We start from the raw sequence: 14,743 nt of genomic DNA, 5'->3' as shown, positions 1-14,743 counted from the left end.
GTGGACCAGAGTCATGTAGTCTGCTGAATCCCGTTATCAGTTGTACCAGACTGATGGGAGGATGCAGGTGTAGCGACGACAGCATGAGGCCATAAACCTGTCCTGTCATGTCAGCTCTGTGATTGTTTGGAGAGCCTTCTCATGTGACACATTAGGTCTCTTAGTGTGTCAGGAGAGGTCCTGGCTGATTACCTATACGCTTTCATGGTCTTTGCACATCCTACAGCCGATGGTCTGTTTCAGCAGGACCATTCCCTGCCCTGCTTAGGTTGCAACCACCCAGGGATATCCTGAGGAGCATTTGTTTGAGTTTGGGACCATCTGTAGAGCAAGACATCAGATCCACATATCTGGGACTGGCATCTAAGTTGCAGTTGCACACAATGCTGCAACAGACATGACTTGAATTACTTCCATCAACTCTCTGGCATCATGGCAGAGTTAATGCCTCAGAGAGTATAGGCTGTTATTCGTGCTAGAGGAGGACTGACACACTATTAGGTAAGTATCTTTGATGTTTTGTCCATTGAGTGTACACTATCTACCAATAGTTGTCTGGACACTTTATCAATTTACAATTGATACTAGCAGTTGAACCTTAATATTGGGTATGTCATCTTTTGACTTTGATCACCTCCTGCACCATTTGAGGAAGGCTTTCCACAAATGTGTGGCAGACATCAGATGGAATTTGTCTCCATTCCACCATCAAGGCAGCACTGAGTTTAATGAAAAATCGAGGATGTGCTGCTATGGACTTCAATTGTGGCTCCAATTCGTCCCATGTGTTTGATGGGGTTGAGGTCAGGACTGCACAGGCCAGTCCAGTCGTTTAACACCCATCTCTTTATACTATTCCATAACAGCTGCAACTTTGTGGCATGGAGCATTGTTGTCTTGATAGTAACATGGTTTCATTCCATAAAAACTTCACAGTGTAGGCATCACCTGATTATCCACAACCAGTGGTCCCACTCCAATCCATCTGAATGCACTCTACACCATTACTCCTCCAAACTTTACTGTGGGTACAACACACTGTTGTAACAAGCATTCACCAGGCTGCCTTCACACCTATACCTGCCATCAGACTGGAAACAGGTGAACCTGAATTCATTGCTCCATAATGAAGTACCGTTTTCCACTGGTCAATTGTCCAGTTCACACACTCTTTGCACCAGGCCACGCAAGCTTCCTTGTTCGTTTTTTTTTTATGTTCAACTTGTGTGTCGCTGATTTTCCTTGGAAACCCAGTAATGGGTGTCCGAGGAAAAGTTCTTTTCATAGTATTAGTACTCACCATGATGTTACCTGGTGTCCTGGAACTCATCATGGATGGTCTGTGCATGCCACCCATTTTAACACTCTCTTGTCTTTGTCAGCCATTTTTGGTAGCCATCCTGGGTGTTTTCCTGCACTAGCAATGCTAGAACATCTCCATTTGTTGATCACATCACCAGCTGTTGATTTTTGGTGCTCCAGTTGAGCAGCAATGGCACACATGGACATGCCACCAATGTGACAGCCCACGATGACACCTCTCTCGAAGTCACTGAGTTCACATCATGTTGCCTTGGCACTTGTATTCAACTGATATGATGAAATACTGTTTCTTACTATCTTCCTACGCCAGTTTTTGTTATTAACAAACCTGGAATGTTCCAGAACTGCAAATAATGGGTGCTTGGACAATTATTGGTAGATGGTATATACAGTCAACTACATAAATACACCTATCCTCACATAAACACTTGTGTAAGCATTTCAGATACATATAGTTTGAACATGGGTTTATTGATGAGAGTGCAGTTACTATTTCCTGGAATTTAGAAATTTTTAGACTGTCATTCTGATAAAGATTGGATTGATTCCAAAAAGTTTCATAACATTCTTTGAAGAGTCTTAAATTTGAAAGAATTTATGTGAAGAATTTTTGTATTGGCCCATAGTATCTGTGGCTAGTAAAAACTCCATGTTTAAACCAGATTTCTCAGCTTGAAGGGAAATTCATATATTCCATATGTTCTGATTACCAAATGTCTGTGGTACAACTAGTCTGGCCTAATAGTATTACACTGGCTGGAAAGCAACAGAACAGAAGCACTCTGTAACCTTTGTTCAGGTTCTTTCTTCATGCTTCACGTGTCTTCTTTCTTGTTTAGTGTTTTCATTATGATATGATGAGATACTCATCATGAAATATTAGTGGTTTATATTAAATTCTTTATTTCGTTATGTAATTTGTGTATTATCATTTAATCATGTTTTACAATTATGATAGCATTAACAGTCAAAAATGCAAAGTTAACACTGCAGTAACTGATACAAAAAAGATAGGTGAAGATTAAAAAAAATGTTATGTTAAATGTATTTTTTTAAAGAAATTATCTCTAAATAAAAATTAAAAAGTAAGAAGCATTTTTCAGTTGTAGGATACATAAGTAGTATTTCATTCTGAGCAAAAATTGGCAGAGAGTATACATAATTTTCTATTTTGTCTCAGATCTAGAGAAATTAAAAGTACTGTGATTGTTGAAAATTATATTTCATTAAGCCATTTATCTGTGAAACTTCCTAATTCTAATATAATTGCATTTTGATTTACTCTTTATATATACGAGGATGGTCTGAAACATTTTCAGCCTAACAATGAAAAAACGAATTTATAATTTCAAAATTATTTTTATTTTTCAACATAATCTCCCTTAAGAATAATACATTTATTCCAATGATGCTCCAGTGCCATTATCCCATCCCTGTAGTGGTTCTTAGTAAGTAAAATACCCCTCTAACAGCTGCAGTCACCTCTTGATTTGAAGAAAAATGCTGACCAACGAGGAAGAGTTTGTTTTGGGAAGAGATAGAAATCAGAGGGAGTCATATCTAGGGAATAGGGTGGATGTTCCAACAATTCATAGTGCAGATCCCTTAATTTTCCCATTGCCAAAACACTTTTGTGGGCAGGTGCATTGTCCTGATGAAAGATTATTTTTTTTCTTCTGCAAACAGGGTCTTTTCTCACAAATTTTTTCATCTGGTTTAGTTAAAAGACCAGAATAATATTCCCCGATTATTGTTTTACCCTTTTCAAGATAATTAATAAACAAAATGCTTTTAGCACCCCCCCCCCCCCCCCCAAAACACCGAAGCATGTCCTTTCCTGCTGTTGGAACTGACTTCTGTCCACTGTTTTGACTGCTGTTTGGATTCTGGTATGTAATGGTAAATCTAAGTCTCATCCATAGTAATAAATCGATGCACAAAATCAGTTTTATTCTTGTTAAAACATCCCAAGCACTGTTCAGAGATTTTCATGCTAGTGTATTTGTGATCTGCTGTAAGCAAGTGTGGCACCTATCTTGCGCAAAACTTTTTCTTTTGCAATTCTTCATGCAAAATATATCTTACATGTTCTTTTGAAGTGCCTATCTGAGCAATTTCACGCACTTTGACTCGCCGGTCATCCAATACCATATCGTTCACTTGATCAATGATTTCTGGTGTTGTTACACTTTTTGGACGTCAATTCACGTGGATCATCTTCAAGGCTGGTATGGCCATGTTTAAACTTGGCAGCCCATTTCTTGATTGTCGAAAACGGAGAAGAGTGCCCATAAACTTTTATGAACTTTGAATGACTTTCTTTCGGTGTTCTTTCTTTTACAAAGAATTTTATAACCACACAATACTCAATTTTATCCATTTCAAGGGATGCAGTCAACACTTTTGCTTCAGACAGCTCAATAAAACAAACTGCTTGATAGAATGACTTGCAATTTCACATGGATGCTTATGATAAATGTACCAACTTAAAAATAAAAAAAAAATCGTGTTAACAGTTCTGCTGTCTATGGTCGAGGCCGAAAACTTTTCAGACCACTCTCGTATGTGTGTGTATATATATAACTAATAATATCAAAAATTCTTCACACTGTATTCCTTGTTAAACAAAACAGTGAGTCAAGTTTCCTTTTTTTGATAATTTAGTATAATTGCATAGTGTCAACAGAGTCTCTTGAGTTGTGAGTGCAGTATGCATGCATGGAGAATGTGTTTGTGGAGAGACTGAATAAGAGAAGTGAGATATGGATCTTCAGAAAGTGTGATGGACTGCAAATTATCAGTAAATGAGAGTGAGGAGTGAATGATAAGCAGAAGACAGTGAAGAACATAAGTTTGTCAGTGGTATTAACCAGAAGGTTAGTGTAAAAATAAGTGCTGAGAATGTGTGAGTATGAAAGAGACTGATGGAAAAAAAAGTGAGTGTGATTGTGGAAGCAGAACAGTGAATGATGGAACAAGCATGGAGAGGGATGCAAGATTTGGAGAATGAGTTGATCAGGATGAAAGATGAGGTGTGTATGCAGTAGATTGGACATTTGGTGGATATAAATGAAAAAGTGCAAAAGAGTTGGAGGAATGAGAAAAAGAAGTGAATGAGTGGGTGCACAAGGTTTGTTTTCCAGTGATTGATACTTTGGATATGAGAAGCATATAAGACAGAGAGAGAGAGTTGGTGGTGGTTGTGGAACACAGATGTTTTGGTTGTATACAGGAAAATCTGAGGATTATTATCTGGAGGTAATTAAGAAGAATGAAAGGTAACACTATGGTAGAAAAAGTTATCAATGTACTGTAGAGGCATGACAAGTTGCAAGAGCAAGCAAGAATCATGAATGGTATGTTTGCCAAGCTATGTGAGAAGAAAGTTGTATGGGATTGCATTCAGGGAGGATGGAACTGTATAAAAGTGATGGATTGCACTAAATGGATGTGTGAATCACTGGGAGAGTGACTTGCCAGAAAGGAATGATGTGAACAAGAGATTGTAGTAAGGAAGAGATAATGTGAAAGATCAGGAGAGCGTAACAAGTGAAAACTGGAGTGCTTGTGGATGGACAGAACAGTAGAGAGAGAGAGAGAGAGATGAGAGTATGAGAACAGAAATCCAATATGGACAGGGAAAGGAGGAATTGGGTGAATAGGGGAACATAGCATAAAGAGAGTGGAGGTTGAGAGCAGTAGTGAATGTGTATATGGGATTGTCAGCATAAGATAGCTTGGATTGTAAAGGGAATAGTTGCATCTGAGGAGATGTATCATGATAGTAGTGAGTGGGCATGAGCAGGGGTGAAGAAAACTCAGCTGAGAGGTGGCATGAATTGGTTTATAGACCTAGAAATTAATTTTTTTATATTAAGTTCACACAGACACAAAACCTATAACACAATAGTGCAATTTACACAAAGTTACTCTATTTATTAGAAATAAGGAAGACAAACTTTTATTTGCTCAAAATTTGTTGGAATAAGTGAAATATGGTTTTATGAAGTAATATCCTGAGGGGAATAAAAATGAAAAGGTATAATGTTTTATACACTTCCACCTCTCTTCTCATCCTTCCTATCATCACAAAAAATGAGAAGAGAGATGGGAGTGCTGTTGATGACAGCAGGAGAATTATGTCCATATAAAGTGGAAGTGCAGGGGATGGGGGGTAATATTGGCAAGGCTTTTGAGGCAGTATGGTGTGAGGTGGAAGTTGATGGAAAAAGATATTTAATTGGATATTGCTATCTGTAATTTAATATGAAAAGTGTTGACAAATGTATAGGCCAATTGGGTCATTGAAGAAAAGGGTGATTATTATGGCTGATTTTAATTATGGTAACAGAGATTGGAATGAAGAGATGATATCTAGGAGTAAGAAAAATAAATTTCTTGAGTTCTTGAGGGACAACTGTCTTAGGCAGTATATAAAATGGAGGGCACATGAAGATTTGAGTCTTAGATTTGATCATGTGAGTGTTATATCTCCCTCCATATTTCAAGTGATTGAATAATCACCTGAGTGGTACAATGTATATGAAACTTCTTTGAGGAATGGATATATAAGGAACTGCAAGGCCAGGAATTATGAAAAGCCTAGGAGACTTCTTGGAACTGTAGTGTGGAATGAGTATTTAAGCAGAAAGAAAATAAATGCTGCTCAGGCATGGACCAAGAGTTATAGTAGTATATTTCAAAAAGCTGAATAAGGTAGATGTTAAATGGATGAATGAAGCGATTAAGCATGCAGTTTGGAAGAAGGCACTGTGGAGGCAGCACAAAATGAATAATGGTAATAATCATTTGTATGAGAAGTACAAAAAGTAGGTCATGAAGGCTCATTTGGTAAGGATAACAGATCTGCTGTATTAGCAGAAAGTAGCCAGTCAGGCCAGGAATAATCCTAGATAGTTATTCTGATATATGGCAAGCACAAGAAAGCATAATTATGGTAAGATTGTGAGAATGGTAGATTAGCAACTGCCGCAGAGTATATAGTCAATGTATTCAATGAATAATTCATGAGAGTGTTTTGTCCTCGTAAGTGACATGAGAAGTTTGAATGTAGTGAATGGGAGTGAATAGACTGATGGTGAGTGAGAGAGGAATTAAGTAAACCTGATGTCGATAATGCATAGAACTTTATGATATATCACTTCATGTCTTAAGGGAATGTTCCAAGGAGTTAGAGCAACCTTGGCATATTTGTTTAACAAGTTCATACAAGGACAATTCCAAAGGCAAAGGTGGTGATAACCAAAAGGCAACAAACTGTAGACCAATCTGTGTGTCTTGGGTTGCGATTAGTATTTTACAGGTTGATGAGAGTTAGGCTGCAGATGTAGATTGATAATAGCATTGTTCTCTGTTGGTGGCCAGCATGGGTTTATTAATTTTTTACAATTATATTCTACAAGGCGATGAATACATTGGACAAGGGACAGATATACAGTAGTATGTTCAGATTTTGCAGAGCTCTTTGATAAATTGCCACACAAGTTAGTAACTAAACTGAAATGGATAGAGTTAGATACTAGATTATGAGTTTGATAGGTGATCGGTTGTCAAGGTACTAGTAAGTTGTGTGTGGCTCAAAAGAGAAAAGGTACTAGTGGTGTCCGAGATGGTCCTCTTTGAGGCCATTATTGTTGAACTTGTATATTAATGATACTGGAATGGGTTTCACTCGAGATATGCAGAGGATACAAAGTTGAGAAGTCAAACAGATGTGGCCTTACAGGAGGATCCGAATGGACTGTATGAATGCAGTGGCGTAGCTGGGGGGGGACAGAGGGGACTGGGTTTCACTCTAGATATGCAGAGGATACAAAGTTGAGAAGTCAAACAGATGTGGCCTTACAGGAAGATCTGAATGAACTATATGAATGCGGTGATGCGTAGCTGGCGGGGAGGGAGACGGTCCACCACAGGCAGCACTTTGAACCTTATCCTATACGTCGTTTTGACTTTTTGTAGTATTTTTGGTGTGTATTGAGAGGGGGTGGCAAACTCTGAACAGCAGTTTGCCACCCCCTCTGAATACACACTGCCCCAGGTGTATTCAGAGGGGGTGGCAAAAGCTACAGCAACGCCTCTGTATGAATGATTGTTCTTAAAGAGATACTTGTGCCATGAGGTTTCTTTAATTCACATAAAAAAAACACAAGGAAATGAGTAATGTTTATTTAAAGCCATATATTTCATCCTGAATATTACAGGCCATCATCAGTAGCAATGATTATTGTTTGCATTCTACCTTGAAATTAACTATTGTTGCCACCATTGATGGCCTGTAATATTCATGCTAAAATATATGGCTTTAAATAAATATTATTATTTATTTCCTTATGCTTTTCATGTGAATTAAAGAAATATATGAGTGAGTGAAGCTGCTAGTTCAGTGTTGGAGAGTACATAGATTTGAAATTTAGTAGACAAGGATAGGATGCAGAGTATACACTTGGTGGAGAAATTTTGTGAAGGAGGTGGAAAAGATGAGCAATCTGGGAGTGGTGGTGGACAGTGACCTGAAGTTTAGGGGTCACATCTCATGTTGTGAAGTCATTGGATTATGGTAGTGATGAGGAGGACAGTCATATGCAGATGTAAAGAGGTTATGGTTCAGTTGTATAAGTGTTAATCAGGCCACATGGATTGTTCTACTGAGATTTGATGAGGAGACAGGAGAAGGAGACAGGCTTATAACATGAGGCTATCCCTGGAAACACTATAAGAAGGGTGTGAGTAAGGAGTGAAGAACAGGTTCTTTGTATGGAGAATAATGGGTTAACAGAGTGCATTACCTGAAAATGTGAGTGCAGAAACATTGAATGAGTTTACGACATGGTTCAGTGAGCTTTGTGATATTGGGGACCTCCTGCAATGAGTCTTTCAAGACTCCCTTGAGGTCTAATGTTAATAATTCCCATTCCCTTATCACCGCTGTCCAGTGTTTAGGCATGTGTTGTACTACCAGCAGATCTTTTTTGTTAATGAATTGGACAGGTTAGATCACTTCATATAAGATCAGATACTTTGGGCAAAACACGTGGCTAGTCATTGTGCAATATTTAATGTGAGTCATTCTTCCTTAATTTTTGAAATTTTATTTTGCAGAATAGTAACACCAGAGACATTAAACAAGTATATAGTGTTTTTACTTAAAATATATGGAAGCAGAAGCTATTATATTATCCCACTGGCCATGCATACATGGTGTGTAGGATGTTTGAAATAATCCTTGTATTTTATGATTCCTAGTTTTTGTGCTAATGTATGTATGTGTGTGTGTATTCTTTGACTGAGCGCTTTAATGGTCTATCATTCGAACCAGTGACTGAATTTTAGCAACACAATTATTATACACCTATAATAATTGCACATAATATCTGAGGAACACTTATAATCACCTGCTTGAAAATAATTCTACCATTATGAAATAACTCATCTGTCATATCTTATAACAGTAATTGTTATACCTGTCTGGTTTGTCATTAGTGCATCAGTTTTATTATAGTTTAACTACCATTTGTGAATCAGTCAAAATTTCAGTATTTTTAATGAATAGTAGAATTTAATTAATTTTAAACATAACCGAGTTAGCAGTAACTTGTCTCTTATATATAGTGCATATGTCAGTGAGGATGACATCAGTACTGAAGTCAAAATGTTGAGTGGTAATAAATTTCTTTGCTGTCTAAATTAATTTGTTTATATGTCAGTGAGTATATTATCACCAATGTTACACTGATTAACATGGAAAGAAATATTAATATTCTATCTAATTTTGATTGAAATTTCTATTTATATGCTTTAATGGTTTTAAATTATTCTGGTGTTCATGTTTTAAAATATCTGATATAAAATTATTTTCATGGTAAAGTTTTAATTTTATTTTTTTGCAAAATAGATTATAAGAAATATGCTTTTGAAAGACTATATTGGTTGCTTTTATTACTATTCTTTTAAAGTGCAAAATGCAAAATTTTCTTTTGATGTTCTAATAATTTGACTTACCTGATCATTTTTGTGGTGTTATAAAATTTTATATTCAAATAGTGTTAATTTTATTTTGATTTTATTAATACTTTACTGAACACAAGTAATTGCGCATTGGAGATATTACTGCATTTTTTCTTCCCTAGGTTGTCAAGGGAAATGGTGGAAAGTATAACAGTTTCTTATTTTGTTAGACTGACAGAGGTCTCTTGACTTGACAATGACTACCTCATGCTATTGCTGTTCTCCACCAAATGTTAAAGAGAGTACGGTGGTTATGAACCACAATAACATGAATCTTGATGGAGCGCTGCATGAATTGGGAATGTTAAGTACTGTTACTGAAAGTCGTAAACAGTACCTCCAGGAGAGGACAAGGTTTAGTAAATTCAATTATAAGTGCTCCAAGATTCTCTCATCTTCCCCAGCAACTTCCTCTTCCTCAGGATTGTGTGTTGTGCAAATGAACTCTAAATATGTAACAAATTTCTCTTTCTCTGATAAGTCTTGTTCCAGAAATTTATCAGATTATCCAGAGACTAGCTCTCCTAGCAAAGATGATGCATGTGTTACTGCTATGGCCTCAAAATTAGCAGATGTGACACTGCCATCATCCTCACAGTCATTCTTCCACAGATCATCAAAAATGAGGAGCTGTAGGAATCGGCATTATTTTTACAAACCATATGACTATCCCTGGAGGCCAAAACTGGAAGAATCTCTCAGGAGTCGTATAGATATTTCCGGTGGTCCTTCTAGCACAGGTGATGAATCAATGGCTCCTCTTGCCAGTATTTCTCGACAGGACAGTGGCAACAAGTCAAATCCTAGCAGTCCAGTCAAAAGTCTTAAAGGTGCTACCAATGCAGGATGCTCAATTTTTCGCTCACGTTCCTTAGATGACCTTGATATTAGTCGGCTTGAATTGAAAGAAGGCTGTAGTAATGAGGCAGGACGGGCAGAAATAGAGACAGTTTCCCAACGAATAAGTAATCTTCATGTTAGTTAAATCATAATTTTTGTTTTATTACATGGTTTATGGGGAGGTTTTTTGTTATTACGGCAATTCTAATTCTCGGGAATTGTTTCTTTTGGTGACGTGCTACATTCCCTGAAATGCCAATTGCATAATGGCAACTTTGCGAAACTTGTGTAAAATGATCTTTCAAGTCTTCTTGAGGATGAAACTCAAAATTTCTTCTTTTGAATGTAACAGTGGTTAAACCACTGAATCATCACATAAGTTACATTTTATCTCCACCCCCCCCCCCCCATCTCTTTCTCTGTCTCTATTCAAATGAGTGAACAATCTTGTAGTGGGTAGTAAGTACATTTTTATTCGCTTTGTTTACTTTTTTTTTCTCACAAAATTACTTTCCAAAGCAAGAAATGGATTTGCTAAACTGTGCTATATTGACAGGTGGAACATTTGAATTTACCAAAGTAATTTCACTTTTTACAGTATTATATAAGGAGAGTCTCAAATGCAGTAGACACATTTTGTTTATATTAGAAAATAAATTTTAGAATAGCAAGAAATGTAGCTTTTTAATAGCTAAAACAGTTATAACAATTATGGCAACTAGAAATAGAAGCATAATATCAGTAGGTCATATCTGAACAAACAGTAAAGCAAATGCATCTTCTCAGATGTTTTCTTTTAAATGCTTTAGAAATGCCCACTATAATTCAATGCAGGTTTTTGTGAAATTGCCTGACTTCATTACAGGTCTGCTCAGAGTCTTCATTAAAACTAAACAAAAGTTATCTTAGATTTTGAATGTCTTGTCGTGCGCATTAGGATAAAGAAATGTAAAAGTTTATGTCTACAATAATGGTACAGTACAAGAATTATCAATGATTAAGTGCTACCCTACCGGTGTAAATTATTTCTCAGTCAAGAGGCTTAGATTGTTATAAAGTGTCTTTAGTTCAAATGAAAAATTTTTACTGAAAAAATGGTAGCCATATTTTCTACTTAAAACTCATGTATTGTAACTTTTTCTTACTCATGAATGTGTTCAAAATGTAGTTTTGGTGTTTTATGGTGGAGTTAACTCCAAAACATTTTTGCTGTGCTGTAGAAGAACTATCCCAGCTTATCATTTAATGATAGCACATTTTCTGTTTTCTTGTTGACAGATAGTATCACATCAGTTAATTCAGTATTAGGTGTTTTGTAAAAAAAAAGAAAGAAAAGAAAAAAGTTGTTTTCCTGTTTGCATTATATTTGCATCACTAATTAAACTATAGGGACTGTAAAAAAATACCATGTTGAAATATGTAATGAATTAATTGAGGGATGAAATTATTTACACTTTTACCTATCTCCCGCCCTCAAAAAAAATTTTTTTTTCTTATTTATGAGGTTTGTCGTGGTCTTTGTTATTTTAGAAATTAAACATAGTAGGCCCACTTGCAATTGTGAATTTCTTTTTTAAAAAAAAATTTTTTTTTCATCATTTTGAGTAGAACTTACTTATACAAGGAACTCATGAAAAATTGGAGAATCTATACAAACTTGCACTGTACAAGTGATTATGACAATGATGTAACATATACAAATGGCAAGATAAAATATGTCCTTAAAAAAATATTGCTTTTAAAAAATGTTATAACATCCAAAATGTTGTTTTCTGTATTTACATTAGGTAGTCACAAGAAATTTAAATTCAGCCTTATGCAATGTAATAAGCTCTAAAGTTTATTAATATAACTCTCAGTTTAGTTCACAATAACTTTGTGATAAGTTAAAGTTACTTGCATTCTTTCACTGAAATAATGATCTGATGAGGAAAAGCATCATCATATTCTTGCATTTATTGTGTATGACTGATTTTTTTTTTTTTCCCCCTTCACTAGTCATCACTCTTTCTTAGCACAGTATTAGAAATATGGCTTGAGTGGCTGTATTTTAAATGACCTCTTTGATAAGTCTGTTGTCTATATACTGATTTTCCCAGTGAAAATAAGATTAATGTAGTGTTACTGTAGCCATTATGTGACTCTCATGCCATCAACATGATTATCATCATCAGACCTCCACAGGGTCAAAAGACTCATTGTAGGAGGTATAGAAGATGTTCAGAAGTGTTTAAATTAGCAATGATTATTAGCAGTTCTTACCCTTATTCATACATTACTAGTGCATTCATATTGATTATGGATAAGACACAAACACTGCTTATCATGACTACAAAGTTAGTGTTGTGTTATGTCAGAAATGAAAACATTTGTCTACCAAAATAATGTCGTTCGTGCTTTGCAGTCATTCAAACCAAAATTATTCATTAGATTCAAAATTATCTATTTGCATTCATCATAAATTGGATCTCTCTCTTTCTCTGTGTGTGAGTATTTGATAATGATTCTCCCAATTTTTAATTGTAATAATGATTATATGTATGATTGCATGTCTGTTAGATCTTTGCTGTCATTGTTTCCTTTCCATTTTCCATCTTTAGTTATCACTTATTTGTGAAAATGCTGTACACCAATAGGAGAAAGTTTTGGCTTTTAATATTCACATCTATTTTAACTTATGCAGAGCTAGTTTGAGCCACCTTTTGGCATTGCTTATAACACATGATCTTTAGAAAAACATTTATATTTTACTTAATAATTTGGTCACCTGAAACAGTGTACTTACAGTGATAAAATATCCAGATTACTGTGCAAATAAGCCTGCTTATGAATTCTGAACCTTTTTCATGAAACATTATACCTTATGAAATTAATCAGGAATTTTGCATTTTAAAAATAGATTTTTTTTTTTTTTAATCAATCAAACCATCTCTGACAAGCTCAGCATAATTTACTCCCTTCTTTGATGTTTAATTCCTTTCTAAGAAACAGCACTCACTCTGTCTTCATATTTCTGTTGTAATGAGGTAATTTACATTAACTAAAATGCAAGTTATATCACTCAAATACAACAGTAAAAGTGAAAACTATCTATATGAGAATTCATTAATTAGGAAAATAATTTCATTTGAACACTTCAGGAGTTTCTCTTCCACAAGACATCATATTGCACTCAGTGTTAATTTGTTTGAAACTCAGATTATGAAATATTTTCCCTCATTAAAATATATCTTTTTGATTTCTAAATTAATGTGAAGGTTAGATGCTGTTTTGAAATATTTAGAGCAATCAAATCATTTCAAGAAGAAATATTTAATTTCACTTATTCATTAACAAAAGTGAAAACATTTGCCAGTGAACTTATACAGTCTTGGTAAAATCACTGATGATGAAACATCCTGCAGAATATACAGTGCAGTAATCTACTATTTATGGAACCTTCAAAACAGCAACCCTTCAAATAACTGACCCTTGCATGTTAACTGACTTCTGATAGAGCACCATGTAACTGTACTTCAGTTATAAAGAACTCACCATTCTGATAATTGAAGGGTCAGATAACTGGTATTTCGAGATCTTTTGGTTATTCCTTTTCATGTGATTAAAAAAAAAAATGGTGCAGCTACATATAGCTTATCATAGGGTAAGAATGAATTGAGTAATTACAATTGTGATCTTATATGCATTCAGGTACAGAAAAGTAAAAAAAAAAAAAAATGATCACCTCTTGGAATTGATTTTTCTTAATTGCACTGGACTTGATAAAATTGCCAACAGCTGAGTATATATGTGCAGTCATATAGATAATTTCCTCAAATTCTGCTTGAGCATATTAATCAAAGAACACTGAAGAAGCACAAGATTTATAGTTATCTAGGTGATTTATATTACTTTATATGACAGATATTTCTTGATACAAATATTCACTAAATGTTCCTCATGTGGCATACAATTTTTTTTACACTATCGTGATGGTTGCATTCTTGTATTTATATTAACAATAGCTTCCAGACTATTGTTTATTATTTAAAAGCTTTGTAACATGTTTTTACAATTAAAATTGAACTTTCTGGCTATTATTATGAGTGAATCTTGTTGCATAAAATTCATGAGTTCCTTGTGCTTTATTCTTTTTTTTTTTTTAAGAGTAGAGTAGAGTATTTGTGCTTTGTTAAACTGAACTTCTTCACTTGTTATTCTCTCAACATTCTGCTGTGCAGGCTGCTGATGCTCTTTGTTGTCATTGTGTTGCAGATTTACATCAAGATAAAAAAAAAAAAAAAAAAAAAAAAAAAAAAAATCAAAATCAGTATTTTGTAATTTTCTTTTATTTAATAGCACATTATTTTCACATCTGTAATTACTAAAATTCTCTGTTTTGTTATTTATTTCTAGAATGACAAGGTTAAATTCTAAACTCAAAACATACACTAAAGCATATCCAGTTTGTAATGAAAGGTTTTATTCAAAAAGAATGTTAGATACATTAGTATTATTTCTATATCAGATAGCATTTGTTGCTCAGATACATCTTATTTTATGACAAAGTCTA

At 34.9% G+C, this 14,743-nt stretch overlaps 1 protein-coding gene across 1 annotated transcript in view; it reads left to right on the top strand.

Annotated features, from left to right (window-relative positions):
- The window catches only part of LOC150098798 (uncharacterized), a 46,839-nt gene extending 35,098 nt beyond the window's left edge, over nucleotides 1-11,741 (top strand). The window contains exon 2 of the mRNA XM_090404651.1: nucleotides 9,474-11,741. Coding sequence (XP_090260777.1) covers nucleotides 9,548-10,336 — 789 coding nt within the window. The 5' untranslated portion in view covers nucleotides 9,474-9,547 and the 3' untranslated portion in view covers nucleotides 10,337-11,741. The remainder of the gene's footprint in view (nucleotides 1-9,473) is intronic.
- The last annotated feature ends 3,002 nt before the right edge of the window (nucleotides 11,742-14,743 follow it).

Source organism: Typopeltis vanoorti, chromosome 15 (assembly GCF_054136105.1).
Source record: "Typopeltis vanoorti isolate ZY-2024b chromosome 15, IOZ_Tvanoo_1.0, whole genome shotgun sequence".
Classification (NCBI taxonomy): Eukaryota; Metazoa; Arthropoda; class Arachnida; order Uropygi; family Thelyphonidae; genus Typopeltis; species Typopeltis vanoorti.
The sequence above is the reverse complement of the archived record's forward strand: the minus strand, read 5'-3'. Positions and strand labels throughout refer to the sequence as shown.